Below are 27,754 nucleotides of genomic sequence, written 5' to 3'. Positions count from 1 at the left end.
GGTGGATTTTGGTCCGTTGCCGACACAACTCTCTGCTGCCATTGAGATTCAAGCAGCAAATGGGCTACGCGGGGTTTCTTTTTATTCTTGAACAAAATAGCGCAGACATCGGAAATACTATTTCACTCTCAACAATATTGGTTATGAGTCGGAATTTCATACTGCATCATTCAGTAGGCGTGGGTTAACTACGCGCGGTGCATTCATACGTGGAACGAATTCCTCACTCTCTCCACTTGAATAATTACTTTATGCGCTTTATAGGGCTTCTCAGCAGCATAGGGGCATTTTCCCGCTTTTACTATTTGCCTATTCTGTTTCTACTCTGGAAACGCTTCAGTGTCCAACCATTCAGGGTTTCCAAAGCAATTATGCATCGTGAGGTTGACGGCTTGAACGTATTCAAGGCACACAGCCATGTGTCAGCGACTCTTGGCAATCATGGCGTCGGGCTGTATCCCCTTCTTCTCAAACAAGACACCGGCCTTCCTCAGGACGTCCACCGTGTGCTTGACGACCTCGGGGTCGACGCCTTGGGTGCGGTCGGGGAACCTGACCGTCTTCAGCCACTCGCGCGCGTCCTCGACGGAGTAGTCGAGCTGCGTGCTGATGTACTCGACGGCTTTGTCCTTGTTCTCGTTGAAGTGCACGATGCCGAGGTTGAGCTTGTCGAGCAGATCCTCAACACGCTGGTCGAGGCTGCCGGCGCCGTCGACGAGGGTGGTCGAGGCGACAATCTTCCAACTGCTCCAGGGGGTGTAGATCTCGCCGACGCGGCGGATCTCGCCCGAGTCGTAGTAGCGCTTAGAGGTGAAATGCTCCCACATGAAGAAGTCGGCGGCGCGCGAGTTGACGGCGGCGCGCAGCTTCTCAAACGTGTTGAGCACGACAAAGTCCTCAAAGGGCGACGCCGACTCGTGCGCCGTGCCGACGGCCATCGTCGGCACCAGCCAGCCGCGCTCGTCGGCCAGCACGTAGCCCATGACGTAGCTGCCAGACCCGATGCGCGACACGCCGATCTTGCCGCCTTTGAGCGAGTCCACGGTGGTGATCTCGGGCCGGTCCGCGCCCGTCGAGATTGCCCAGCCTGGTCATGGCAGGGGGTCAGCGACCAGGGTGGGGACGGTGGGAAGCAGAAGCAGAAGCAGGGGCAGGAGCAGACGCAGGAGCAGAAGCAGAAGCAGGAGCAGAAGCAGGAGCAGAAGCAGGAGCAGAAGCAGAAGCAGAAGCAGAAGCAGAGGTGACCTACACAGTGGCGTCTCGACATAGGTGCCGACGAGTTTGTAGCCTCCGTCGGCGACGTCGCTCTTTCCGAGGCCGGCAATCCAGCCCTCGGTGAGGCCGATGCCGACGTCAATGTCGTGGGCGCGCAGGGCCGTGATCATGGCGCCGGTGCCCGAGGGGAACGGGATCAGCTCGGCGTCGAGCCCGTAGTGTTTCTTGGCAAAGAAGATGGGCGTAGAGAAGTGCTCGGGCACGTAGCCGATGCGCAGGGGCTTGGTTGTCATGGTGTCGGCGTCGGCGTCGTCGTCGACAGTGTCGATGCCGATGTCGCTGAGAATGTCGTGCTCGCTCAGGAAACAGACGGGCGAAAACATGCGCTGCTCGCTCGCAGTCGCTGCGACGACGTTTAGACTTTCAAGGCCTGTTTAGCTAATTTACCTATTGCCAATTGGTTGGCCTGGTGCATGCGATTGGATTGGGATCGAATCTGGCCGAGTGGTCGCTCTGAAATGACGCAATCTCAGTGGGGCACGGGCGCCGCGCTCCAACAAGTCAATCTGCGACGTCTGACTGTCTCGACTCCAAGCAGACGGGACCCACTGGCGGCAGAAGACCATATGCGCCTGCCGCTTTGCCCCAATATCAATCTTTGAGCAATTCAACCCGCAACATCAGTCTCAACTTTCGTTTCTTCGACTGCTCGCTCCCAACTCAAACCCAACCCTCCCTTGCAACGGAAATATGTGCACTCAAATGGGAAAACAGTCAAACACCACAAATCATCTCATGCAGAGCTTACTACTGCTTCAGAGTCATGAACTAATGCGGCGCGGGTAGCGTTTCGTGGGCGTGCACTTACGTGAGAGGCATAGTCCGTGGGTATTCCCGCCCGGAAATGACGTTGTCGCCAGCTCACAAGGGAGAAGACTGCGAGTTACTTAGGTACGCATATCATTATCCCTTCAGACCCGGACACAGGACCGGGATAAAACACGAGGCTGCTTTCCCAGACGGGGCTCATATCCAGTAAACGATTCCCTTCGTTTACATCTACACAGTTACTCATGTAGTAATGATCGAGGGTAGCCGAACTCAACCACTTAGCTCCCTCGGCCCTCAAGCCTCGGCCCTCGAGTCTATCATCTTTTAGTTACAAGTCTAGGTAATCAATTAGAACTGATCTATTGTTTCTCTCTCTCGCTAATTCCGGGTTGATTTCCTTAATACCTAGGCTAAGGAAAGAAAGAGAAAAAGTAAAAAGAAGGGTTACCTCCTTATAAGTACTTATTAGAGCTGAATGTAATTAGGACTAATTATACGGCAGTGGCATTGAAACACGGCAGCCACTCCTCCCGCAGGGCCCTGAGAAACAGCTGCGACGCGTGGTCAAAGTATCGCCCCTCGTCGCCGGCCCCCTCGCCGCGCAGGCCAACCATGTCCTGGCTGTGGGCGGCGCCGGCGTGCAGCAGGCCAAACACGTCGGTGCCGGGCGGCGGGCGGTTGCACTTTGGGATGGCGGCGGCGGCGACGAGGCGGCGGCGCGGCGCACCGAGGTGCTGGTCGAGGCTGGACACGCCGAAGGCGCGCCACGGGTCGAACTCGCCGTGCGTGAACATGACGTTGGACGGCCGCATGTGCCAGCCACCCAACGCGGCCATGAACCGCGGGTCCGGCGGCGCCGCGGGCGGGAAGCCTCCCTGTCCTCCTCTTCCGTCCTCAGTCGTCTCTGGTGCTGTGGTCTGAGGGAACACGGTATTGTCGACAAAGCTGGCGCGCGCCGCAGCGTAGCCGAGGAACTTGCTGCCGAGGGCGAGCGGCGACGCCACGTCGACGTGCGGCACCATGCCCGTCTCGGTCCACGTCTGCCAGGCCCAGGCGTGCGCGTCGCGGTCGAGCGGCAAGAACCTGAAGTCGCCGCCCACAGCGTCAGCCACGTCGGCTTTGCTCCGCCACACGGCGTGCAGATATGCCGCCAGCGCCAGCTCGACGGCACTGGTGCCGGGCGTGAACGAGGGCGAGGACGAGTGCGACGCCACGATGCCCTGGGCTGACGGCGCCGCGCCCCCGCTGTCTGTGTACCGCGCGTTCATGAACGCCGTTGTGCGGAAGAGGCGGCGGGCCAGGGCGTCGTCGCGGCTGGTGTTGGTTTTTGCGCCGGCTGCTGCCATGTTGACGTGTCCATCGTCTTGGCCGTCGTCGACGCCTGTGTTCGCACGGTACGCAGCCGTGTCGAAGCGCTGCATGTAGTCGCAGAACCGGTGGACGGTCGCCGACGGCCCAAAACTCTGGAAGAGCAGGGACAGGGGCTCGATCAGGAGCCTGGCCACGTGGGCTGGGCTGAGCCTGGTGGCATTGGCCGCGACGTCCCGGGCGAGGTTCTCGGCGAGCAGCATGTCCCGCAGGTCGTGCCAGCCGTCCTGGCCCTGGTCCCCCCCTTGTAGTATGCCCGCATAGTTGCTGGCCATGTAGACGGAAGCCTTGAGGTCGAGGGCGGCGCCGCGGCTGTCCTCGTCGTCTGACAAGACTCTGTCGACGTGGCGCACCACGGCTTGCACGTCGGCGGAGCAGTTGGACGCCATGGAGCGGTAGATGCTGTTGAAGTAGGCCGAGCCGTCGGGGCGGCACTCGACAGGCGCCGACGAGGCCCAGACGGCATAGATGACTTCGGGGTTCCGTATGCGCAGCCACACGCCGCGGCTGCCGCCGTAGCTGCCGCTGGCCCAGATCCACGGTGTCCGGGACGGATGGAGTTGCCACGTCGCGTTGGGTGCCGCGAGAACCGTGTTGAGACCGAGGTCGGCCCGGCTGACGTGACGGGAGGCAAAGTAGACAACGTCCTCCAGCGCCTGCTCGACACTCAGATATTGGTAGTCTCTGGGCCCGCCGACGGGGAGCTCGTTAGTGGAGTAGCTGGTAGTGCTGGTCAGTCTAAACGGCTGGCTGTAACCGTAGTAGCGGTGCTCGAGGACCATGGCCACGCCGCCGAGCTCCCTGGCAAGCTCCATGGGTGCCGTGGCTACATGGCCGCCCAATTCGGCCAGAATGGTCGCCACCATATCGTCCGTGACGGTTCCCTCGCCAAAGTCGGCGAGAATGACGGGCCCTCCGGGCTTGTAATACGTGTCGTTGACCCAGAACCGATTGATGAAAGTGCGCCTGTCGCTCGCGTTGAAGTGGTCGAGGGGCATCGACACATTGTACTGGGGGACCTCCGGCGGCGTGTATTCGCTGTCGTCGCCGAGCTGTGGTCCGCCGAGCCGTTTCAGCTGGAGAAGAATATCTGGCGAGATGCCAAGGAGCTGGCCAGCGACAACCACAAGGGCCGCGGCGGCCGAGCACGTCCAAAGGCTGTGTTTCATATTCGGCGGCAGCCGACCAACAGTGTCTTCATCGGTTTGTGCCGTGCGGTTTCTTGAGGACTGCGGGAAAATTCGAACGGTCTGGATTTCACCAAGGAAATTTAATTTTTCCTTCAAAAGCAAGGTTTCGACCCTCCTGGTTTGGGTTCACATCTTGCCGGTGTCTTGAGTGTGGCGCCGAATATTTGCACGAAGCGGCTGCCCCATCTCGGATCTGGACGAGTTAACTTTTCCATGATGCCGATGCCGTTGTTGAGAAAGATGTGCCGACACGAGTGGGAGGGTGCTCTCTTCGTTCATTTTTTGTTGGGATAATTCACAAATGAGAAAGACGATACAGAGGAGAGTTCAAGCTGGAAGGAGAGTTCAAGCTGGAAAGGAGAGTTCAGGCTGGAAAGGAGAGTTCAAGCGGGAAAAGAGAAGACAAAAACCCGCGTTGAAGCGACAGGGGTACGTACCACTTTCGACATGCCACCCGACGCTGTCGCCGAAGCTGGATGGCGGATTTTAAGGTTAAATCCCGAGGTCACCTGATGTTAGGGTACCGAAAGGATTGGGCCTGACGGGAGTGAATTAGTCACCTGGAATTGATATGGAAGGAAGGCGCGCCGAAACACGGTGCGCCCACGCTGCAGTCGGACCTGATGTCAAGCCCTGGCCGTGGGTCGTGGCGCCTGTCCCGACGGATCGGACCACGGGAGTAAGCAGCGGTAGTGCGTTTTGCATCCATGTTTTGTTTCACAACTGGGCCAACGGGGCCCTTGCTTCAGAGTTCCAATTTTTCCCTCGCTCTTTTCTCGCTTTCAGTTTCGCGTCGGCTCAGTCAGCAGAATCTCAGCGTGTAATCCGCCGGATAATAACCCGCGCCAGCCATGCAGGCGTTTGCGCGCTAGCCAAGGCCCAGTGCCTTATCGCGGGCCTTGCCATGGGCTTGCAGTTTTAGGGCGGGGGCGCCCACCCTGCACTCCCTTTTCCCTGCTTCAAGCTGCCATCCCAGATTCATTCCACTGGGCGGCCACGCACCATTGGCAGCTCAACTCCCCCATTCCCCAAACGGAGCCTGCACCAAGGCAAGCCGCACGGCAGACCCGCCAATCCATTCCTATCCGGGACGAGGCGTCCATTGCTGATAGCGCCGCCCGCGTCAGACGCGATCCCATTTCAAGCTTTCGCTCATCTCCGCGCCGGCCCGAGTCCATCGGTGCACTCGACGAGCCCAGCTGTGCAGCCTGTGCAGCCATCGCCCGCCATCGCCAATTGCTGCTGGCTTGTCGCGCCCCTTGAAACTCAATTGCCCTGCCCGCCCTGCCACCGATTCCGGCGCCCGGCTTCCATGCTCCATTCGCCACACGCCGCTGCCCGTCTGCGAATTTGGTACCGGTAGCGCCAGGCAGAGAGGCACACGCAGGCCGGCCGGCGCAATCATGAGGCGCACCCTGCGCCCGCCCAAGTGCCTCAACTTCCAGCGCGGCCGCGGCAGGAACCTCACCACCCTCGTCGCATTCTGCCTCGTCTTCGCCTTCCTGGTCCGGCGTCTGACCCACCGTGACCGTGTGTTGCTCGAGTCTGAGATCCTCGACCAGTACATGAACGGTGCCCCCTCAGGCTCCAGCGCCCGCTCGCGCCGTTACAAGTACGTCGCCAGCAGCATCAATTGGGGCAACATCACCCAGGAGCACCCCCCGCAGCTGCCCCTGGCCCGCGTCCCCAATCCGCACCTCGCCAGGCCGCTGCCACGCGTGCAGCACACCTTTGCTGCCGAGTCGTCCGATGCCGCACGGCTGCGCGAGTCGAGGAGGACGGTGGTGCGCAACCTGGCCCTGAGGGACTGGACCAGCTATCGCAAGTATGCCTGGAGGCAGGATGCCCTGATGCCCTTGTCCGCCGCCGGCCGCGACCAGTTCTCGGGCTGGGCTGCCACCCTCGTCGATTCGCTCGATACCCTGTGGATCATGGGCTTCAGGGACGAGTTTGACGACGCCGTCGCGGCCGTTGCCGAGATCGACTTTGGCAAATCGACCTCGGACACGGTCAACATCTTCGAGACCAACATCCGCTACCTGGGTGGCCTGCTGGCAGCCTTTGACCTCAGCGGCCGCGAGGTCTTGCTGCACAAGGCCATCGAGCTCGGCGATTTGATCTATGCCGGCTTCAACACGGAGAACCGGATGCCCGTCGACAACATCAACGTAGCCATGGCCAAGAAGGGAAAGGGGCTCGACAACGACTCCCAGGTCGTCTCAGCCTCTCCTGGCACCCTAACCCTCGAGTTGACGCGGCTGTCGCAGGTGACTGGCGACCACAAGTACTATGACGCAATCACGGGCATCGTCGAGCTTTTCTACCAGGGCCGGAAGCAGACGTCGATTCCCGGCCTGTTCCCCATGTACGTGAGCATGTCTCGCATGGACGTGACGTCAGGCTTCACCTTTACCCTGGGCGGCTGTGCCGACTCCCTGTACGAGTACTTCCCGAAGATGTACGCGCTGCTCCGGGGCGCCGAGCCAAAGTTCGAGACCCTCACGAGGGGCTTCATGGAGGCGGCTAAGAAGCACCTCTTTTTCCGGCCCATGGTCCCAGATCTCGACGACATCCTGATCAGCGGCACCGTCAACGTGGGCGTCGACGGCACCCTCACCCTGGACCCCCAGAGCGAGCACCTGACGTGCTTCGTCGGCGGCACCTTTGCCCTGGCGGGCCGGCTGCTTGGCAGCGAGGAAGACGTGCAGGTGGGGGCGCGCCTGGCGCGCGGGTGCGCCTACGCGTACCGCGCGTTCCCGACGGGCATCATGCCCGAGCGCTTCGACATGATGGCCTGCGGCGCTGCCGAGCCGTGCCGCTGGGACGAGGACAAGTGGGTGGCGGCGCGCGACGGCAACGTCGAGTCCAAGCCGCACTTGCCCAAGGGCTTCGTCACGGCCAAAGACCCGCGCTACATCCTGCGCCCCGAGGCCATCGAGAGCGTCTTCTACCTGTGGCGCGTCACGGGCGACGCCGAGTGGCAGGACGCCGCCTGGGACATGTTCCAGGCCGTGGCCGCCGGCACGAGGGGCCCCATAGCGAGCGCCGCCGTGCGCGACGTCACCGTGGACCTGGATGAGCTGCCGCAGGAGGACTACATGGAGGTGAGTTGCTGCTGAATCTCTGTTAGGCACGAAACAGCAACACTGACTGGCCTTCTGTGACGTAGAGCTTCTGGCTTGCCGAGACGCTCAAGTACTTTTACCTCGTCTTCTCGCCGCCCGACCTCATCAGCCTGGACAAGTACGTGCTCAACACAGAGGCGCACCCGTTTTTGCGGGCTTGAAGTAATCGAGACTGGCGTTGTTGCTCTTGGCTAGAAAACGGCATTGTGACTAATTAAATATACATGTAAATGGCGGCGGCGTTGGGGTTGTTTTTGGCGAGTCCCTGGGAGCGGTTGGTTTAGCTTTGAATTTATGGATCATGGGCTGGAAGCAGGCGGGCGGGCGGGCATAGTACATACAAAGCCACTCTATTTATCGATTTTGCTTTCTTTGCAGCTTCTTGGAGACGTTTCTGTACATTTTGAAAGCCAGTACATTTTGGAACCCAGTACATTTTGGAAGCCACCCGTGTGAGCATTGGTAGGGGGCACTCGGCATGTGTTTATTCAGTGACATAACTGAGTTGGAATCAACTTGGAGTTATCTGCCTTTAATAAGTAGAACTAATTACTTTGAACTGACTGGGTTAGTTAATTATTACCGGGCTCGATTTGGGAAAGGAAGTATTGATGAGTGGCTGGGAATATGTAATCCGTACATAAGCTTCCCATTGGAAGCATCACAGTCATGCCCTCCTCGCCGACGTTAAAATTGCAGTGCGAGGTTGAAGTCTACCTGGCATGTGTCGACCACAGACCTTGCAGTGCAAGGCTGAAGTCCACCTAGCACGCGTGTGACCACAAATCGCTCTGTCGACGCTAAATTCGCAGTGCACTTCTGGATGGAATGGAGACAAGGAACAGTGTAAAGCTAAATTTGCAATGTCATCCAAAAGGAGAAAAAATGGATGAGGAACGGTTGAGCCGAGATTCATTAGGGAACTAACACAAAACGGATGTAGGGGCATCATTATATCATTTGTATTCAAAACCTAATTATCAACCGAGAGCCGTATTCACCTCCTATTCCAATTTCCACCTAGTAATCGTGACAGTTAGGTAACTCGCCCCTTGACCGACAACGGTAGCCCGGAAGGAATCACTAATTATCTCAGCCAAACTAAGAAGCACATCAGTGATCAATCACGGCCCCATCCCCATCCAAAATCCGAACAAAAAAGGACTAGAGACGCTAAGCAGCACCAAACAGCAACGGCACGGCAGCAATGCTCCCCTCCAGCCCAGGCACGACGGTAGCCTTGTCCGCGCCGGCAAGACACGAACACGTGCCGTTCCCGTTCCCCGTGGCTGCTGCATCCCACGCGCAGCCGATGTCGTCTCGGTTCTGCAGGGCGTTCATGGAGCCGCACAGGGCCGCGCACTCGGCAAAGGCGGCGAGGGCGACGCTGGCCAGCTTTCCCTGCCCATCACCGCCGAAGCCGGCGTCGCAGAATATCCTGTAGCTCGTCGTCGTCGTCGTCGTCGTCGTCGTCGTCGCCGTCGTCGCCGTCGTCGTGTTGTTGGCGCCCGGGTTGCCGGTGCTGATGCTGGTGCTCTGCATGATGGTGCCGTTGGCCGAGGGACAGATATTGCCCGCGGCAGGGGCATGGGTACCAGTGTCAGTGCTGGTCCTGCCCATACCGACGGCGAGGCCGACGCTGAGGGCCACGAGAATGACCAGCGCGGCAGCCAGGGTGACGAGCAGCCAGAGGCGCGAGGTGCGCAGGACACAGCAGCAGACCCTGCGGCCTTGCGGTTGCGTGCGGCCACGAGAGCGCAGCAGGAGCGGGCGGCGAGACGACGGGGGCGTGTCGATGCTAGTGGCGGCTCCGCTGAGCTGCTGCGGCGGCGTTGCGGGATAGTAGTAGTGGGCGGCGGGCCATAGCGCCTGCAGGCCGGCCGAGTCGGGCTGGGGCACGACCTCCTTGGTCGAGTGCGAGTGGTGCCGCCGCGGCCTCCGCTCTGGCGGTGGTTCGGCCGTCACCATCACGTCTGGTCGGAGCCGCTGGGCTTGCACATGGCCGGGATATACATATATAGGCAGACAGGCGGGCAGGCAGGCAGGCTGCACGGTGGACGGCGGACGGATACGATGCAAGTTGGCGGAGGCGGAGGTGCCACGGGCGGGTAGAGCTGCGAAGGTAAGAGGTAGCGACTGGACAGGCGCGGACTGAATTGGATGATATCTAGCAGACAGTGACGGTTCACTGTGCCCCGACAAGTTGAAGCGTTAGCACCGACAGAGTGGAGCGCAGTGTCGGGGTGGACAAGCCGCCTTTTTGGTTCGGCAGTTTGTTTGCTTTTCGGCGTGTAGATTATGCTCGAGAAGGCTAGCAGACCGCGAATGTGCTATCACCACGTTCGCCCTCCTTGCTGGCCGCCGCATACCCGGGCTAGCTGGGGCCCTGCACTTTGTATCTCGTGTTTCAAGATGCCCCCCGCGTGCCGGATTTGGTCTTGATCGATTTGCTGGGCTCGACAATATGCGGGTAGCCGCCGCCGCTTGCCGGCCTTGTTGGCCTTGCTGGCTGCGGCCGTCATGGCCGTGGGTAGTGATTGGCCCGAGCACCGTACGCGGATGTGACTCGGGTACCTCGACCGCATCTACTCGGGCCTGACCCAGCCGTGGGGACCAAAAGTCCTGACATGACAGGCATAACACATTCCGGTCGGCGGTGTGCAACATACCCCAACTAACATGACAAAAAGACTGCAAAGCAAGAGCCTAGGGCTAAACTCGCCTTTGACAAGGCAGCCACTTTGGCAAGGAGCACGGCAGCTGACCCCCACCGCTTATCAAGCTGGCACAGCCTCGGGCATGTATTATCATCGCTGTCATCAAAGAGCTTGCCAATCTATCTCGTCGGCCTAGATGAACATGCAATTGCGTCAGCTCAAGCTCAGCTCAGCTCAGCTCGGCTCAGCGCGCAACCAACAACAACCCACAGATACGTACCCCCTGACGCCGGGCAATGCAAAAACCCCCACAATCTTTTCGTTGGGCCGAGAAAAAGAACAAAATACGGCACAGGCAGGCCCAGCAATAATAGTCATGCAAAGAAAAAGGGGAAAAAAGAAGAGAGTGAAAAAGAAGAGAGAAAAAAAGAAGAGCGAAAAAAAGTGTCTACCTCCTCCCCCCCCCCGGCCCCCGCCGCCTCCCCCTTGGCCGCCCAGCATGCCGCTCATCTGCTTCATCATGGCGTTCATGTCCATGCCGCCCATGCCGCCGGCCCCACCGCCGCCGCCAAACATCTTCATGAGGCTGCCCATGTCGGGCATGCCGCCGGCTCCGGGGCCGCCCGGCCCGCCGGCGCCGCCCATGCTCTGCAGGCGTTTCTGCATGGCGGCGAGCTGCTGGGCCTTGTTGCCACCGCCCATGGCGTTCTGGGCGCGCTGCATGTTTTTCATGTTGCCGCCCATCTTCTTGGCCATGCCGGCCATCATGCGCTGCTGGGTGAGCAGGTCCTCGACCTCGCGCACCGTGGTGCCGGACCCGCGGGCCACGCGCGTCATGCGCGTCGGCTGCTCGATGAACAGCTTGCCGTCGCAGTCCAGTTCCTTCTCCGTCATACTGTCGCAGATGTAGATCATGCGCTTGAGCTTGAGCGAGCCCTCGTCGTCGTCCATGCCCTGCATCATGTTGCTCATGCCGGGGATCATGCCGGCCATCTTGCTCAGCGGGCCCATCTTCATGATGTTCTGCAGCTGGTCGCGCAGGTCGCGGATGGTGAAGATGCCCTCGGTCATGTGCTTGATGGTGCCCTGCTGGTCGAGCTTGAGGCTCTGGACGTGTTCGACCAGGCCGGCCATGTCGCCCATGCCGAGCAGCTTGCTGATGAAGTTGTTGGGCACAAAGCGCTCGAGGTCGAGCATGTGCTCACCCGTGCCGATGAAGACGATGGGCGTGTGGGTGGCGGCAACGGCAGAGATGGCACCGCCGCCGGCAGCGTGGCCGTCCGTCTTGGTGATGATGATGGCGCCGAAGTCGGCCGCCTCCTTGAACGCCTTGGCCTGGGCCTCGGCCTGCTGGCCGATGGACGAGTCGAGCACCATGACGGTCTCGTCGGGGTGGATGGCCGCCTGGATGTCTACCATCTCTTGGAACAGGGCGCTCTCCTGCCTATGGCGGCCTGACGTATCTACGATAATAATCTCGAAGCGCTCCTTCTTGAACTTGTCGACGCCTTCGCGGGCGACGACGGCGGGGTCCGTCTCCGTCAGGCTGCCGTAGTATGGGATCTTGGCCTTGGTGGCGTTCTGCTTGAGCTGGTCGAAGGCGCCGGCGCGGAAGGTGTCGGCGCACACGAGGCAGGCGCGGAAGCCGCGAGACTGGTAGTGGCGGGCGAGTTTTGTGCACGTCGTCGTCTTTCCGGCGCCCTGCAGGCCGACGAACATGATGACGTTGCTCTTGCCCTTCTTGGGCTTGAAGGGCTCGGCATGGGGGTCGACGAGGCGGACGAGCTCGTCAAAGACGGCTTTCTGGATGAGGCGCTTCTTGTTGACGGCCGGAGGGAGCTCTTTGAAGTTGACTGTCGAGCGGATCGACTTGCGCAGCTGGCCGACGAGGCGCACGTTGACGTCGGCTTCGAGGAGGGCAGAGCAGATCTCTTTGAGCATGGAGTCGAACGCCTGGGGGGTTAACCATGTCAGTGGGGCATGGAGTGACCAGCGACAGTCGGCGGCCACATTGAGGAAGCCGCGACGTGGCCAGGCCTCGCGCAGCAGCAGCAGCAGCAGCAGCAGTAGCACAGACAGAGATAACAGACCTTCTCGTCGAGATTTGGCGCCCGCGTCAGATCGGTGACGGCCGCATTGATGCGGCGGCCGAGGTCTTGGAGAACCATGGCTGGTGTGTAGGTGGTCGATGTTCGCGCCGTGTCGCGGTCTAATCTAGGGTGGCCGTGCTTCCAGAAGGCCGACGAATTCCAGCTCCCACAATCTGGCATGCGAAATGGTGGGGCGCCGCAGCTGGGGCTTGTGCGGGGTGAGGGGCCAAGGCGCTGGGTGGCAAATTCGGAGTCTTGACGACAGCTGCCGTCGGCTGTCAGGTCTGGCAAGCCAGGCGCGCTATGACTTCTCGCAGCAGTTGGCCAGCGCCAGATTTGAGCTCTGTCATGAAAAAACACCACGGCGTGATGAGATGAACGTTGTGCCTTTCCGAATACACGACAAAAAGACTCAGGCAACGTCTGCAAGCTGTTTTCAACAAGAGAAAGTTAACTAATTCATTTCCATCCTGCTGAGCCGTCTGATTCAAGTTAAAGTTTCTTTTTCTCGTTTTCTTCATTTCCCATTTTCTTCATTTCGATGTTAATTCAGCTGAACGGAGCCACCGTAGGCGAGCTTGCGAGCCGGAGGTAGCGTAGAGAGGCTGTCTCTTCTACTTTACCGTGAAGGTGCCGAAAGTTTCTCGCCCGGGGATTAGGCAGTTTTCGTCTGTGTCGAATGGCTGTCAATCCGTTGTGCATGGTCCGTGCGGTACTTCAACTTTCCAGCTCCCCCCAAAATAAACCACTTTCTTCCTCAATCTCGCAATTCAACTTCAGTCTCGCAATTCAACCTCAGCCAATCGCACGCACGATTTGTCACCTTCCAGCTATGAACAGGTACGCCGAATACTTGACGATTATTACCCTGTTAATCTCTACTAATACATCGCTAGGAACGCGTCTACGGTCGGGGTCCCTCAACCGCAGCCCCCACCGCCCGATGCGCCAAATCCAGACACGGTGGCCAGCCTCCCGACCGCCCGATCCTCCCTATAACTAAACAGACCCCGAACGACCAGATTCCTCCCGAATATAAGAGATGCCGTGGTTATAACTTGGTCAAACATAACTAGCACCCCTCGGCCAGCCACCCATTCCCTCGAGCGAAGCGAGTACAGCTCGCCGCAGGCGCCGCCGGAGGTAAAAAACAAGAAAAAAAGAGGCTTGACCCCTTCTTGACTCGTCAGGTAACCTATTTTTATTTGTCGCCTCCAGGATCATTATTTGTCGCTCCAGGATCAATCCAATTCCAGCTCCTGTCGACTGTTCCAAAGCTGCCCGCTTTCCTTTTCTCTTCCTCAAACCTTCTTTTGTTACCCCGGTCTTTCTGCTCGGCTTTCTCCCATAGACTCCTACCGAATGCCAAGTTTCCACACTGCATTCGATCTAACCACATCTAATCACATGCCTAGGCACATCAATTACTCTTGCCTCCGCTCTTCGCCTTGCCCCTGGTGAGGCACGGGCCCCACGGCTTGGGCCCGCCGGCCGTCGGCGTCGGCATGGGGAAGCCGGGAAAGGTGCCGTTGGGCGGGAAGGGGGGAAACCCCGGCGGCGGGCCGCCCGCCCCGAATCCCTCGTTCTCCTTGCCGCCGCCCTCCTGGTACGTGGCGGCGGGCACGGCCAGGGCGTCGTAGTCGGCCGTCGTGTTGACGCCGATGGTGATCCACACCAGCAGCCCGTCGTTGGCGTCGTCGCTGAGCAGCATGTACTCGACAAACGGGTCGTACACGTCGGTGGCCTCATCCCCGACTAAGAAATCCGCCCGGTTGTGGCTCAGCGGCACCGTGTTGCGCGCGTACGGGTCCATGACCTCGACGGCGCTGATCAGCTCCTGGTCAAAGTACAGCTGGCCGACGTGGTTGACGGTGCCGCCGCGGTACGTGCCGTTGGCCAGCACGCTGCCGCCGCGCCGGCTCGCCACGTGGACGTGGTTGGTGCGCCCGACGTAGTGCCCCGGGAACACCGAGTCGTACCGCGCCACGCCCTCGGCGTCGGTCGCCTGCACGCCGCGCAGGAACGTCGAGTTGAGCCCGCCCTGGCCGGCGGCCGCCACCCCCGAGTACACGCCCGTGGCGTTGGCGTGCCAGATGTCGACCAGCATGTTGGGCACGGGCTCGCACGTCGCCACGTCGACGAACTGCAGGTCGACGTGCATGGGGATCCCCGCCTGGTTTTCGGTGACGTTGCGCCGCATCACCTCGCCCGCCACAAAGTACGGCCCGACGATGGTCTCGGGCGTGAGCGCCGATGTCGCGTTCTTGGACCCGAAGATGCTCGCCTCGGCCGTCGCCAGGTCCGTGCTGTACGCGCTCGTCATGTCGTGGCACGTGTTGATCCACTTGTCGACTGACGCTTGGTCTCGCCTGTGCACCATGGGCTCTGGTTACCGCCAAGGAAGCGATATGTCAGCGTGGTCGGGATCATCGGGGGTGGAAGATGCGGAAGAAGAGGGGGGTTCTCACTGTCGACAATGTTGCGCTTTTCACGCAGCAGCTGTGCAGTTAAAGCCCGGCGAGCCACGGCTCTCTGCTGCAGCGCAGCGTGCCTGGGCGACGCGGCACACTTGGACACTTGGGTGGCATGGGCAACAGCCACTTCTCGAGCGGCAAGGCTCTTCCTGACGTGCTCGGCCGAGTGCTCTTCGCCGGGGTGGGCGAGCGTGGTCCCGAGCAAGGCCGACCCGGCCGCGAGCGTAGCGACGATGGTTTCGAGAAACCCCATTGTGTCTAGCGAGCTGGACCGAAGCCAACAGTGTCGAGTCGGGGAGCGAGGCGGGCGTTACTGGTCAATACGCACAGGCAACACACACACTTTGATCAGGGGTTCACAGCTGGGATGTGCACAGCTTATATCCTTCGATCTCGGCTGACACATGTTCTCCCACGCTGGCTCGCCACTCACGGCACCTCTCACTGCGGCTTCATTTCCTGTCCTCCTGATGATTTGATGTGCACTTAGGCTACACCAACACGCTGGGGCCGTTTCCTTAACAGGATCCTCACTCCCATCAACCGATCTTCCAACAGCGCAGCACTGCAAAATAGCCTGGAGGTGTCGACAGTTCCTGGGCCATCTTTCTCCACCCAATATTCCAGCTTGATGTTACCATAGATGGTCCCTTCCCCTGCCAGGCGGGGGCCAAGCGCCAAGGCTCGGTCTGCTTGCTTTCCCCTTGGCCGCCATTGGGCGCGGGCGTCTTGGCGCGAGCAGTTCGCGACGACTTGCATTCTGCAGACTCTGCCCTGGCCGCGTGTCGGCGTATACGTGCAGCAGACTAAGAAGCGTCGCCAGGGGCCCTATTCGCTGCCGGGATATTGCTGCTGGGCAGGTTGAGGTGTGCGATATAGCAATGTCGTGCTATATCCCGACGCTCCCCACAATCGGGCGAAGAACCGAGGCGGCTGCTCAGGGCATGTGGGGGACATGAACCCGGGGTTTTGTGGGGCAGTGTCCCGGTCGCTCTCCTGGGGCCTGGATGGCCTCATGGGAGGTGGCAAGGCAGACCCGGCCAACCAACCTATTTTGTTTTGGGTTCAGGTCGGCAGTTGGCACCGTGACCTGGATGCGACGAGGTAACGTGGCAGCAGCTGCAGACAATGTACTGCTGCTGTCGAGCAGGCAATCGCTCGTCTGAACTATTCATAGCTACGGTACCTAGGTGCTACTTCCGGTATTTCCAAGACTGATATGACAGGCCTACTTTCTGATATGACAGGCCTACTTTCACCGAGACACCTCAACTGTTTTGTTACATGGTTCTTTCGGGGGCAGGGACTCTATTTCCTAACTCTGACTCTCAGAAGCAACTCCTAACAGCTCAAGCTCGTGCTGTTTGTTTTATGGACATGGTGTTCCCCTGTCTATGACCAATCATCGCCTGTCAAAGCCAGTGATAAAGTCGATGGGTAGGACCTTGAGGGGCGCCCTGAAAATATCCTCCTCCTGGGAGATCTTCACAAGCCAGGCAAACTTTGGGGTCTCCTTATGCGCGTCCAGGGATGCCTGGTCCGCGTATCTGATGGCGGCGGGATGGTCAGTTTCGGCTCGGCATAGGGGGTGCACGGCCTCGACGAGACTCACGTCTCCTTCACGGCGATGGCCGGCCCGTCGGGGTCGTCAGCGACACGAAACCACTGATACTGCAAGACGCCCGGTTCATTCGCCTTGACGTAGTCGGAGATTATCTGGGCCAGTTCCTCAGCCTGCGGGCAAGCTGCGTCTTAGCACGGATACGTAGCGTAGTCGGGAAAAACGTACCCGGGCGAGCTTCTCCGGCTTGGGGTACAGAAAGACTAGGAACGGGAGCGTCATCTTGTTGGTGGCCTGGTGGTGAGTCGAAGGCAAGGTCTGGGTCGCACTGAGGCGGTAAACAAGGGACGTCGAGGATACTGAGATGAACAGGCGAGGAGAGGAAGAAGACACGCAGGGTTATAAATACAGCTCACGATGACCTTGTGTAAGGCAAGAAGCGGAGCTGGCGGCCGCCGACCGGAGCCCCCCCGGGGAATTATATGTCAGCGCCAGTAAGCTGCTGTGAGCTGCTGTGAGCGGGGTGAGGTGAGGTGGGGTAATCTCAGTGCATTTCTGGGCCGAGGTGTAGCGGATTGGTAAGACTGCCTGTCTCGGCAAAGCATTTCCTAGGGTTTGAGAGCTTGCACCTTGTCCGGAACCACGATGTTGTTTTGGTGTTGATCAAGCTTTCATGCCGAGGCTTTCAGCGAGTGGGATGTTGGATGTTGGTGATGTATTCGTAATTAGCTGTTTGGTTTTGTCTTAGGACTAGAAAATGGCCTCGACCGATTGGCTGCAGCTTGCATGACGAACCTTCTGCTTGTGTGCTCCATGTTCAACCGACTGGCGAGATCTGTTTCTAGCAGTGCAGTGCAGTGCATGTGTGTGAAGTCGTTGCCGCTTCTTTCCATCACAGCTTACTATTGCAGAGTCTGATTGGTCGAGTCTGTTTATGAGTTCAAGATTACCGCATGCCTCTTCACCGGCTCAGAGACGACTGGGGACATGCCTTGAAATTTGATTTTGGCTTGAGGATGTTGTAATTTAACAGGAGCCACAGGAGCCACGTTGTATTTGAATTGATCATTATTCGGTATTACACTGTTGGCTGGAATTCCCAGAGAATGACAGCACCATACCAATCGGTGTCGGATTTGTCTTCGACAGAAGCAGCCAGCTGACCACGCTAATTAATCACTGGGAGAGCTTGATTCTGGTGCAGATTGCCACCTTACCTGGGCCAGGACAGGCGACTTACCGACCGCCAATATCAATGGCCTGGTCTGACGTCTTCGGTGGCGCCACGCTGTGCACAGCAGACGGGCCAGCTTTAGAAACACGCGCATGGTTTAATGTTTAATATCGCGTCTGGCGGCGGCCAATGGCGGCGGGACCCCTCACGGCGCCTCGGAGGCTATATCTGGGACCAGTGTTATATCCGTGGGGGGGCGAGTGCCGTCGTCCCGTTCGAAGAAGCCCGGAGCGATATTGCCGAACAGGCTATCAACCACGATATTGGCCCTTTCATCCCAGCATAGTGCTTGGCCACCAAAATCCATGGCCACCCTCTAGCGGAGCCGCCGCCAAGCGAATAAACGGGTAGCATTCGAGCATGGAACAAGTGATGGAACGCCGACCGATCCCGTCTTGGCCATCAATAGTCAATGTGTTCAACGGACCCCCCCCCTTGCGTCTGTCACGATCATGTCCGCTAATTAGATTGTCGACGTGGCTGCGGCTGTAATATATATGTGCAAGTACGCGTCGTCCCTGGGCTGCCGGAAGGGACGGTTTCTGTCCCCCATCCCCTGATTTGCATACGCGACCCGCGACAGCGACATAGACAATGCATCTGTTGGAAACTCTCGTGGCGGCGGCGGCCCTGTTGGGCGTCGGTGAGTTGGGGCGTCTCTGCTGTTCCTGCCGGGTATTAATCTGACGAGGACAAAACTGCAGGCGTCGAGGCGGCCATCCCCAAGCTGCCGCTCCCCAAGAGCTGCACAGGCGTGTCGGCGTTCCGCAATGCCAACACTGTGGCGTCGGGCTGGTCGGCCGTAAAGATCGCCGGCGGGCTGAAGCAGGTTCGGCACGTCATCTGGGACAGCGAGGGCCACATGCTGGTGTCGCAGGCTACGCGCGGCATCTCGGTGCACACGTTCGGCGCCGACGGGTGCATCAACAGCACCAGCCTGCTCATCTCTGGCGCCCAGCTCAACCACGGACTGGCGCTGACGCCCGACAGCAAGACGCTGTACGCTAGCAGCGAAACGACTGCCTTCAGCTGGTCCTACGACCCCGTGGCCATGAAGGTCAGCAACCAGAAGACGGTGGTTAAGGGCATGTCCACGGGTGTCCACTCGACCCGCGCCATCCAGGTCGTGGCCAAGAACCCCAACCTGATCCTGCTCCAGGTCGGCAGCAACGCCAACCTGGACATGGCCGCGGCCAACAAGGCCACCGGCCGCGCCATCATCAAGATCTTCGACATGAGCAAGGCGCCCTCGGCTGGCTACAACTACAACTCGGACGGCGAGGTCTTTGGCTATGGCCTGAGAAACGAGATTGGCTTCGTGGCCGACCCCAACGGCGTCTTCTGGGGAGTCGAGAACAGCGGCGACGTGAGTTTTCCAAAGGCAAACACGCGAGAAGAAAGAGAACGGAGAAGGAGAGCGGATAAGGAGAGCGGATAAGGAAATGGACAACAGACTGACGCCCCTTTCTGCGCAGGACTTTACTCGCACCGAAAACGGCAACCGCAGAGACATCCACAAGGACAACCCGGCCGAGAAGCTGAACAACCGTATGTTCTTCTCTCTGGCCCCCTTCCCGGCTTGGCTAACACGTGGATGCAGTGGGCGACCCGATGACGGTGCGCGATGCGTGGTACGGATACCCGACGTGCTTCTCAGTGTGGGACCCGTCGAGCTTCTCGGGGCTCAAGACGGGCAGCCACTTTGTGCTGGCGCCCAACAGCTCGTACAACGACGCGACGTGCAACGGCAAGGCCATCGCGCCGCGGCTGACGTTCCAGGCGCACTCGGCACCCATCTGGAACACGTTCGACGACGACGCCAAGAACATGTACGTGACGTTCCACGGGTCGTGGGACCGGCAGCCGGCCACGGGCTTCAAGGTGGTGCAGATCCCCTTCACGCGCCTCGCCGACGGCAGCTACGACCCCGTCGCCCCCGCCGACAGCATGACGGGCTACAAGGACATCTTCTCCGCCACCAACCCGGCGAGCTGCACCGCCAACGGCCTGACCCAGAGTAACTGCTTCCGCCTGACCGCCGCCTCGTGGGACCCCGCCGGCCGCGGCCTGTTTGTCGGCAGCGACAACAGCGCCGAGGGCGAGATTTACATTCTGTCGCCTAAGTAGACGGCGCTTGATGTGCATAGGAACGTGTTTAAGACGCTGTAATCAGCAGAGAATGCCAGCAACATACGACTGCTACCATGTACATGTACATACATACCTACCAACCTTATACGTGCGAACCTACCAACATTACACATGCGAACCTACCACATTACACGTGCGAACCTACCACATTACACGTGCAATTGACTAAAATGGGAACAAGAATATGAATTAGAATAATAATAGGGGTAAGCGTGAAATGAATAGGGGTAAGCGTGAAGTAAATAGGGGTAAGCGTGAAATAGGGGTAAGCGTGAAGTAAATAGAGGTAAGCGTGAAATAAATGACAGCGTCCAGCACCGCACCCTCAAACCATGTCGTGCGGATCGCTCATGACGGTGGCCATCTTGCAGCCGTCGCCGTGCCAGCTCGACGAAACTAGGTTCCTTTCACTGCCGTCGCGGCTCGTCTGCCCATCGTCAGTGCCTATAGCGGCCACCGTTCCCGTTTCGAGGTCAGTAGTGTCGGGCACGGCCGTGGCGGGCGCGCTCGTCATCTCAAATGACTGGCTGACGCGGATCTCTGCGCGGTGGCCCGAGTGTGCGTCCTCGCTCGCCGTGTGATCGCTCCGGCGGCCGCCGTGGCTGCCACTCCCGCTGGACCCACCCACAGCCTCTCGCCCGCCCGACGGCGCGGCCTCCTTGGTGCGCGCGTAGAGCCCCGACAGTAACAGGCGTGGAAACAGCTTGGCGGCGAGCGGCTTTAGCGCCGGCAGCGACGCGCAGATGATGCCGACGTTGATCTCGATGGACGACCAGATGGCGATATCGACGCCCTCGACTGAAGCACCAAACGGTTAGCACGCAACGACCATGAGCGGACAGACGGAGGAGTGAGACGTACCCGACTGCTCGGCTGGTGGCGCCACGGCAATGGTGTACAGGGCGTGCAGGCGCACGATGCTCGTGACACAGGCAAACGCGCTACCGCTAAACAGGCACACCAGGACCATCTTCTGCCTGCGGGGGAGCTGCAGGCGCCACAGCAGGGAGACGGGCACGGCGATGAGGACGAGGTCCGACGCGATATTGAGCGCAGCATTCGAAAACGTGACGGCGCCCTTGTCCATGCACGCGCCGCGGAGCGTCCCCGTGGGCTCGAGCCAGTAGAAACCGACGGGCCAGCACACAAACACGTTGCCCAGCACGCTCCACGCGCCGTACGCGGCCAGCACGCCCATGTACACGCGCAGGAACCGTGCCGTGCGCGGCGTGCGCAGCACCCGGTAGCACTGCACCGTGATGGACAGCTTGCAGAGCATCAGCGCGAGGTTGTAGATGGGGATGGTTGCCCACAGCGCCTGGGGTGGCGGGTTAGTTGTCTGTCTGACTGTCTGACTGTCTGACTGTCTGTCTGTCTGTCTGTCTGTCTGTGAAGCTCGGCCGGGGGCGGCCAGGACGCACCTGCAGGAACCCCGGGAGTTCGGGGACCGTTATTGCGCGGCCGAGGCCTGCCTTGACCTCTGGAACACGACACGATTTCTCGGTCAGCTTGGGGAAAGATGCCATGGCTCTGTGGAATCACTGGGGTGCTATGGCTCTGTGGGATGCACTTACGCAGCATGAACACCACCAAGAACCCTATCGACGCGAGCTGTTGGCCTGCGTTAGCGACTCTGATACATGTTGCTCTGTGGACGAAAACGCTATGTAGCCGCAATACAGCCCACGCGACTCACAATGGCAAGGACGATGAGCAAGTCATCGGCGCCGACGTTCTTAACGACAAAGACTCTTGTGCCGAGCCGGAAGCACACGACGACGAAGGCGAGGCTGGTGAACAGGCAGTTGGTGATGACGGCCGGCATGGCCGCCGGCGGGATGATCATGGCTGCGGCCTCGAGACGCTGGCATCCAAAGTCATGGAATGTTGCGACTTTGCGAGAGAGGGTATCACTTGCCAGCCCTGGAGTCGGGCGGCGCCGCCATCGTATCTTGCGTGTCTTATACAACGTCCAGCGAGCTCGGGGGCGTCTGGAGGTCTAGTGAGAGTAGGTGAAACAGTTCGGTCGGGCCACCAGGAGCGTGAATATGGATGATGGGGGTGGCTGGGATAGCTGGAGTGGAAAAGGCATGCTCCAGCCCATGATGGATTGCTGTCATCTAGTGCTATCCCGTGCTGATAGCACAACCTGCACCGTGTCCCAGATATTCGTCGTCCCTTTTTTTTTTAGCTCCTGTTTTTCCCATACGAAGCTTCTTCTTCCCTTGCCTTTGAGCGGGGGTCGGGGCGAGATTTTGAGATGTCGCAGTTGGCCGCAGAGGGTGACGCCACTGACCAAGTTTCCATCATTGCTCCCTGGTTACACACACGGTATCAGGAGCAAAAGAGAATGGCACCTTGGAAGAAAACACGACGGCCCTTCATCACCTGCCTGCCTGCATTGGAACAAGTCGCGCATCATGCAGGGGCCTGGGTGACAGGGAGAACCCGGGAGAGCTGGGCGACCGAGGTAAACACTGGGAATACAAGAGGGCGGTCCACAGCTCAAACCAAACGCGTTCACGTCGTTTTGGGTCTCGGCCTTGGCTTCCAGAGGTGTCCTGCGCATACTATTCTCCGAGTTTGCTCTCGCGGTTCTCATCTCCAACGGCCACTAGTCCGCGGCAAGTGGAGAGAGAGTTTTGCTAGCGACGTAGTATTGCGGTACTAGCCCTCTTGTCCAAGGGATATCGGGTAGCACGCTAGTCAAGCCGAAAGTCAAGCCGAAAGTCGAATCGCCCTTGATCAAGGAGCATCCCAGCACCTGCCCCTCTGGCCGCGCAGGTCGTCTCGAAAGCGTATGCAATTGTAGACGAGCCGTAAAAATTATTTGGGGGGGGGGGGCATGGGAATAGGGGCGGAGCAACTAATTAGCAAACATGGCAAATATGGAACCTGCCCTTTCCACAACCCGCAAGTATTTTGCCCTCGGACCTTCCAGGCTAGATAGAACACAGGAGTTCCAGCTCTAATTTTTGGCTTCAACCACTGCTTGTTGCGTCGAAAGAGGAATCACGCTACGCCCTGCCGCCCTGCTCCACTGCCCGAGCTGAGACTTGATGGGCTGTCTACCTGCCACTAGTGCCATAGGCCGGGATCCGCTTGCAATGGCGGGGTGGCAATCCAGTGGAAGGGATTTCGGAAGACGGGCAAACGAGGCATGAACATCGCAGCTTGACTAGCTACTTGGCTCGGTGCAGCTTGACCAGCTACTTGGCTCAGTTTTAGTGTGGTTTGTTTATAGAGGTGGTGTAGCGACTGGAGCATGACGCCCCGCGAGCCTGGGCTCGACCGAAAGAGCTGCTTACGGTGCCGGCGCTGATGCTGCAAGGGACCAACGGCTGAGAGACTAACAATCGGCAGTGCACAATCGGCAGTGCCGCGATGCTATTTTGGGTGGGCACTGGTGAGAGAAAAGATGCGGCTAAAAGCTGGGATTCTTGGGAGAACCATTTTCAGTGCGAACGGTCTCAAGGCCGCTAGGAGATTTTACGGTCCGTTGGGCAATGCCCATACTGGAACAGCCGGTAAGATATATAATCCTTTAGGGGGCTTGTTCTGCTGATCCAGACTCATGGTGCCAAGGCTAAAGCTTTGCAAAGCAAGTTGGTAAAGGAACACAAACTCGTGATCAACTCTAGTATTCCTTGTTTAGTACCAAGTCTAGTCTAGTCCAAGTCTAGTTCATTCTAAAGCATGTGCTATTCACGACGAGTACAGCTCCTCGGCCTTTTCCACGGGCGCGTCAATACGCATGTTGAACTCGTCGCTGGGGTCCTTGAGGAAAACGGCCACTGCATGGCCATCAGTAGCAGTCCAACTGACAGAAAGGAGAATACCAAGAACAACTTACGCACAGCGGCAAACGCCACAACGACGCTTGCAGCAATCCAAACATGCCTGAATCCTGTCGAAAAGGTCCCGAGCGGCGCCTCGGCGCCGGCACGGGCAATCTGCGGCGTGACACCCAGAAGGCGAAAGGGTACCGCTGCGTCCTGGTGACTGACCAAGGCCCCGATGAGAGGCAATGTTTGTTTACAACGTACCGCGCCAGCCCCTACGACGTTGTAGATCTGCACAAAGTGATGGCCCACGTGGCAAAGACGGCCAGAAACGTCTTCGCGTGCAGGTGCGGCTTCGGCTCGTCATGGCCGTGATTGTAGTTAGGGGTGGTGTAGAACTGTGGCTTCTCTGGTGGGTGGGCCGACATTGTCGGGCTGTCTGCTCTTTCTGGGTGAGCTGCTGGGTCTCCTGTCTTGTCTCGCATGTTGTGGAGCAAAGAATATCTGCGTGGGCATCAAAGGCAACGACAATGGAGAGGGTAGTAGCAACGCAGCAACGAAAGAAAGAGGAAGACTGGCGTAGCTGATGCATGCAAGACGCAGTGCAGAACAAGACTGGTTGATGTTACTAACGAGGGAAGCCATCCACTAGGTCTATTGAGAGTCAAAACTAGAATGATACTGAAAAACAGGCCAAGGCACGCAAAGATACAAAAGAGACCGTGAGGCACTCGGGCACAAACTTCCAAGTACCGAGCCCGGATCCTCAGACCCACATGGCGGCGTAGCATGGAAACGTGGCGTTCAAGTTTCGCTGGTCCAAGTTTCGCCGGTCCAACCCAACAGCACTGGCAGGCTCCACCACTCCAGCCGCAATCGAGTTTTGGTCGACGTTGGCGCCGATATTGCATCTGGCACACTGGGGGCGTTGTGCGTTGTCTGGGTGGGGAGAAGGAAGCGGGATCCTCGTTTCCCCTGGGCTCAGGATACACCTACAGATCGTGCACAAACACATGCAGAGCCTTGACACGCCAGAAACGGGATTAAAAGAGGGGCGGAAGCAAGGGAGAGCAAAGTCGACCGGGAGCAGTGTGGAGACCGGGGGCAGTGCGGAGACCGGGAGCAGTGTGGAGACCGGGAGCAGTGTGGAGAGACGGGATAGATCTCTTGGTCGACCGAAACAGCCCGTCGTAGCGCGCCAAGGATCAAGCTTCGCCTTAGCTGCAACGTCGCCCGGAACGTGAAGCGTCCGTGGTAGACTCGTAGAGTCAACCTCGTTCAGTTCCGGCGAGACCTCGTTCAGTTCCGGCGAAGGACAAGACAAACAATTTGGAAGCCGTTAAGTGCGCCGCCCGTATGGAAGACGCATTGCCAGCTTCGTCCCAGTCCAGCGCGCCGCCGTCTAGTGGCATCTCACCATGTGTTCCTCTCTATTTTCGAGAGCAACGGATTGCCTTCGCCAGTGCCACCGTGATATACAAGTAACGACATACGACTTCCCAGGTCTCGGGTCCTGCTTTTCCGATACGCCCGCGGTATCTCCAGATGTTAATCCTTCACCGTTGGGCGCTAGAAATTCTCCCGGCCGTCCAGAATGAAGTAATTAGATGATCCTCTGCAAACCTCGTACTAATTAGGAAGTGTGCGAGTATTCGACCTGCATCGGTGATTTTCCCGAGTGACCGACGGCGGTCCTATCAAGCACATGCACAGCGGTCTCGTGCATTTCCTGTGATACCACCCCATTATCCAACCCCAAGCCATCTTACCACTTCAAGCTATCTCACCACTCCAACCCCAAGCCATCTCACCACTTCAAGCCATCTCACCACTCCAACCCCAAGCCATCTCACCGCTCCAACCCCAAGCCATCTCACCGCTCCAACCCCAAGCCATCTCACCCTCCAACCCCAAGCCATCTCACCCTCCAACCCCAAGCCATCTCACCGCTCCAACTCCGAGACTGCCTGCAACAAGAAGACGCACAGATGGCACTCACCGTGATCATCGTCGGCGCCGGCATCGCGGGGCTCTCAGCAGCAGTCTCGCTGCGCCGCGCCGGCCACCGGGTGCACGTCTACGAGCGGTCGGGGCTGGACAACGAGGTGGGCGCGGCCATCAACGTGCCGCCGAACACCGCGCGCGTGCTGCTCGCCTGGGGCCTCGACCCCGTGGCCGCCCGCTTCGTCCAGGCCCAGGGCATTCTGGCCGCCGCCGGCGCGACCCTCGCCCAGCTCGACCTGACGCCGCTCGGCGGCTGGGTCGCCGCCGTATACGACGCCCCCCTGTTCTTTGCCCACCGCGTTGACCTCCACGAGGCGCTCAAGGCGCTTGCTACGGGCCGTGACGGGCCGGGCGAGCCTGCTGTTGCGCATCTCGAGAGCCACGTCGTCGCCTATGTGAGCCTGCCCCTGCATGGAAGAAGCTGCACAGCATCAGAGACAGTCCCCCTTGCCTTGCTTTCCCATGAGACTGACAGCAAACGCGACGACAGAACCCGGAAGCACCCTCTATCACGCTCGCCAGCGGCACGGCGGTCGCGGGCGACGTGGTAGTGGCCGCCGACGGGATCCACTCGATCGGCGCCGAGGTCGTGCTGGGCCGGCCGAACCCGGCCCAGCCCCCGGCGCTGTACAGCGGCTGCTTCCGATTTCTGATCGCTTCGGCCGCGCTCGGCGCCGACGCCGACACGCGGTGGTGGAATGATGGCGGCTGCAGGAACGGCCGCATGAGCATCTACACGAACGGCGCCAAGGGCAACCGGCTTGTGTCGTATCCGTGTCGGGAGTGAGTGGGCTCAGTGGGCTTCCTTTCCTCCTCCCGTCTCTATGTGTGTTGTTGCTATGTGTGTTGTTGCTATGTTGGCAACAGCCACGAGGTGTGGAACTTTGTCGGCATCTTCCACGACGACGAGCTCGCGTCGGCGACAGGTGGTCTCTCCTACACCACCGCTTGAGCGCACGAACAGGGAACATGCCAACTGACGCGCCCGAACAGGGAACACGCCAACTGACACACCGCCAGACTGGCACGCCCCCGTTGACAAGTCCCACCTGCTCGCCGCTTTCCCCGACTTCCACCCGTCTCTCCCCGCCGTGTTAAAGTAAAACCGCCATGACAGCGGATTTCTATTCGTGTGCTATGTTACTAACCTCTTGCAGTAAAGTAACCGACGTAAAACGGTGGCCGCTGCTATACCGCGCCCCCGTAGCCAGCTGGACGCGGGGGAAGATGGTCATGATGATTAGAGATGTGGCGCACCCAAAGCTGCCCCGTGTGTTGTTCCCACATATTTCATCTCCATGACAATAAGAGAAGTTGTCCTTCCACATTTCATCTCCATGACAATAAGAGAAGCTGACAGGGCATGACCACAGACCAAGGCCAGGGCGGCGCGCAGGGCATCGAGGACGGCATCGCGCTGGGCGGCGCCACGCCCGGCGGCCTGCAGCAGCGGCTCGGCGTCTTCGAAGCGGCCAGGCTGCACCGCGCCAGTGCCATCCAGGTCATGAGCAGCGCGGGCGGCGAGCAGGTCGGCCTGATCCACGGCGAGGTGGCCAAGTACGTCGACGACGTGCCGAGTGAGTAGTGTCTGTCCAGGCCGCCTTTGTGAACTTGTGAAGACTGAAGAGTGGCTGATTGGCTGGAACTGCCGTCTACAGAGACGCCGCTGGAGTTCGCGCGGTTCAACTGGGGCCACAACCTCGTTCGCCGCACGGTCGAGCTGGTCCGGGAGGTGGATCCGGGGTTTCAGCTGCCTGTTGGCTTTTTCCAGACGAGCCCCCACTTGCCGGAGCCTGGCAACTTGGCAGGGGTAGCCATCTCTAGGTTAGTGGCCATCTCTAGGTTGGTGGCCATCTCTAGGTAGTTGTCTGGCAAGTTATAGGGGACTAGGTTCCACCGCCTTTGATCATGATGATATAATTGCCTTAAATTGTCTGGAATTAACAGGGGATCATTGATTGGACTTGAGCTGCGGCTGTGAAAGCAGCGTCGCATCTTATGCCCCGCCCTGTTCGGGTCTCTGAGATGCCCCCCACCTTTCGGGAGGCAACCTGGCAGTCCTGACTGCGTCC

At 59.3% G+C, this 27,754-nt stretch overlaps 11 protein-coding genes across 11 annotated transcripts; 3 read left to right on the top strand and 8 right to left on the bottom strand.

The window, feature by feature from the left end:
* Positions 1 to 422: 422 nt before the first annotated feature.
* On the bottom strand, positions 423 to 1,508 carry B0T26DRAFT_640080 (uncharacterized protein; the record flags this gene model as incomplete). The annotated part of the gene is made up of 2 exons (XM_060437192.1): positions 423 to 1,087; positions 1,250 to 1,508. 2 exons carry the CDS (start codon positions 1,506 to 1,508, stop codon positions 423 to 425), a joined length of 924 nt encoding a protein of 307 aa, XP_060301689.1.
* Positions 1,509 to 3,752: 2,244 nt separating this feature from the next.
* Positions 3,753 to 4,583, bottom strand: B0T26DRAFT_637905 (serine carboxypeptidase S28-domain-containing protein; the record flags this gene model as incomplete). The annotated part of the gene is made up of 2 exons (XM_060436973.1): positions 3,753 to 4,073; positions 4,113 to 4,583. Coding segments are annotated over 2 exons (792 nt in total), but the record flags the coding sequence as incomplete, so codon positions are not given.
* Positions 4,584 to 6,007: 1,424 nt separating this feature from the next.
* B0T26DRAFT_810664 (glycoside hydrolase) lies at positions 6,008 to 8,366 on the top strand (the record flags this gene model as incomplete). Its single annotated transcript, XM_060447271.1, has 3 exons — positions 6,008 to 6,109; positions 6,218 to 7,708; positions 7,774 to 8,366. 3 exons carry the CDS (start codon positions 6,008 to 6,010, stop codon positions 7,888 to 7,890), a joined length of 1,710 nt encoding a protein of 569 aa, XP_060301687.1. The 3' UTR covers positions 7,891 to 8,366.
* A 2,254-nt stretch (positions 8,367 to 10,620) lies between these two features.
* B0T26DRAFT_636417 (SRP54-type protein) lies at positions 10,621 to 12,554 on the bottom strand (the record flags this gene model as incomplete). Its single annotated transcript, XM_060436826.1, has 2 exons — positions 10,621 to 12,339; positions 12,477 to 12,554. The coding sequence occupies 2 exons, from the start codon at positions 12,552 to 12,554 to the stop codon at positions 10,621 to 10,623; spliced, it is 1,797 nt and encodes a 598-aa protein (XP_060301686.1).
* A 1,277-nt stretch (positions 12,555 to 13,831) lies between these two features.
* On the bottom strand, positions 13,832 to 15,203 carry B0T26DRAFT_739051 (Intradiol ring-cleavage dioxygenase; the record flags this gene model as incomplete). Its single annotated transcript, XM_060443659.1, has 3 exons — positions 13,832 to 13,865; positions 14,027 to 14,861; positions 14,945 to 15,203. 3 exons carry the CDS (start codon positions 15,201 to 15,203, stop codon positions 13,832 to 13,834), a joined length of 1,128 nt encoding a protein of 375 aa, XP_060301685.1.
* Positions 15,204 to 16,352: 1,149 nt separating this feature from the next.
* Positions 16,353 to 16,793, bottom strand: B0T26DRAFT_748989 (uncharacterized protein; the record flags this gene model as incomplete). Its single annotated transcript, XM_060445039.1, has 3 exons — positions 16,353 to 16,497; positions 16,563 to 16,684; positions 16,740 to 16,793. 3 exons carry the CDS (start codon positions 16,791 to 16,793, stop codon positions 16,353 to 16,355), a joined length of 321 nt encoding a protein of 106 aa, XP_060301684.1.
* Positions 16,794 to 18,339: 1,546 nt separating this feature from the next.
* Positions 18,340 to 19,872, top strand: B0T26DRAFT_673301 (uncharacterized protein; the record flags this gene model as incomplete). Its single annotated transcript, XM_060439581.1, has 4 exons — positions 18,340 to 18,388; positions 18,450 to 19,111; positions 19,221 to 19,293; positions 19,346 to 19,872. The coding sequence occupies 4 exons, from the start codon at positions 18,340 to 18,342 to the stop codon at positions 19,870 to 19,872; spliced, it is 1,311 nt and encodes a 436-aa protein (XP_060301683.1).
* A 349-nt stretch (positions 19,873 to 20,221) lies between these two features.
* On the bottom strand, positions 20,222 to 21,721 carry B0T26DRAFT_638721 (uncharacterized protein; the record flags this gene model as incomplete). The annotated part of the gene is made up of 5 exons (XM_060437067.1): positions 20,222 to 20,694; positions 20,758 to 21,214; positions 21,318 to 21,376; positions 21,471 to 21,507; positions 21,593 to 21,721. The coding sequence occupies 5 exons, from the start codon at positions 21,719 to 21,721 to the stop codon at positions 20,222 to 20,224; spliced, it is 1,155 nt and encodes a 384-aa protein (XP_060301682.1).
* Positions 21,722 to 23,601: 1,880 nt separating this feature from the next.
* Positions 23,602 to 24,106, bottom strand: B0T26DRAFT_748986 (uncharacterized protein; the record flags this gene model as incomplete). The annotated part of the gene is made up of 3 exons (XM_060445038.1): positions 23,602 to 23,690; positions 23,750 to 23,898; positions 23,976 to 24,106. The coding sequence occupies 3 exons, from the start codon at positions 24,104 to 24,106 to the stop codon at positions 23,602 to 23,604; spliced, it is 369 nt and encodes a 122-aa protein (XP_060301681.1).
* A 17-nt stretch (positions 24,107 to 24,123) lies between these two features.
* Positions 24,124 to 24,842, bottom strand: B0T26DRAFT_185933 (uncharacterized protein). The gene has a single exon (XM_060433642.1). The coding sequence runs from the start codon at positions 24,587 to 24,589 to the stop codon at positions 24,194 to 24,196; it is 396 nt and encodes a 131-aa protein (XP_060301680.1). The 5' UTR covers positions 24,590 to 24,842; the 3' UTR covers positions 24,124 to 24,193.
* Positions 24,843 to 25,666: 824 nt separating this feature from the next.
* Positions 25,667 to 27,546, top strand: B0T26DRAFT_739049 (uncharacterized protein; the record flags this gene model as incomplete). Its single annotated transcript, XM_060443658.1, has 7 exons — positions 25,667 to 26,077; positions 26,173 to 26,465; positions 26,550 to 26,608; positions 26,703 to 26,781; positions 26,840 to 26,954; positions 27,043 to 27,259; positions 27,341 to 27,546. 7 exons carry the CDS (start codon positions 25,667 to 25,669, stop codon positions 27,544 to 27,546), a joined length of 1,380 nt encoding a protein of 459 aa, XP_060301679.1.
* Between the last annotated feature and the right edge of the window lie 208 nt (positions 27,547 to 27,754).

This window comes from Lasiosphaeria miniovina (genome assembly GCF_030549165.1).
Source record: "Lasiosphaeria miniovina strain SMH2392-1A chromosome Unknown B0T26scaffold_2, whole genome shotgun sequence".
NCBI classification, from domain to species: Eukaryota; Fungi; Ascomycota; class Sordariomycetes; order Sordariales; family Lasiosphaeriaceae; genus Lasiosphaeria; species Lasiosphaeria miniovina.
This window is presented reverse-complemented; position numbering and strand designations above follow the sequence as displayed.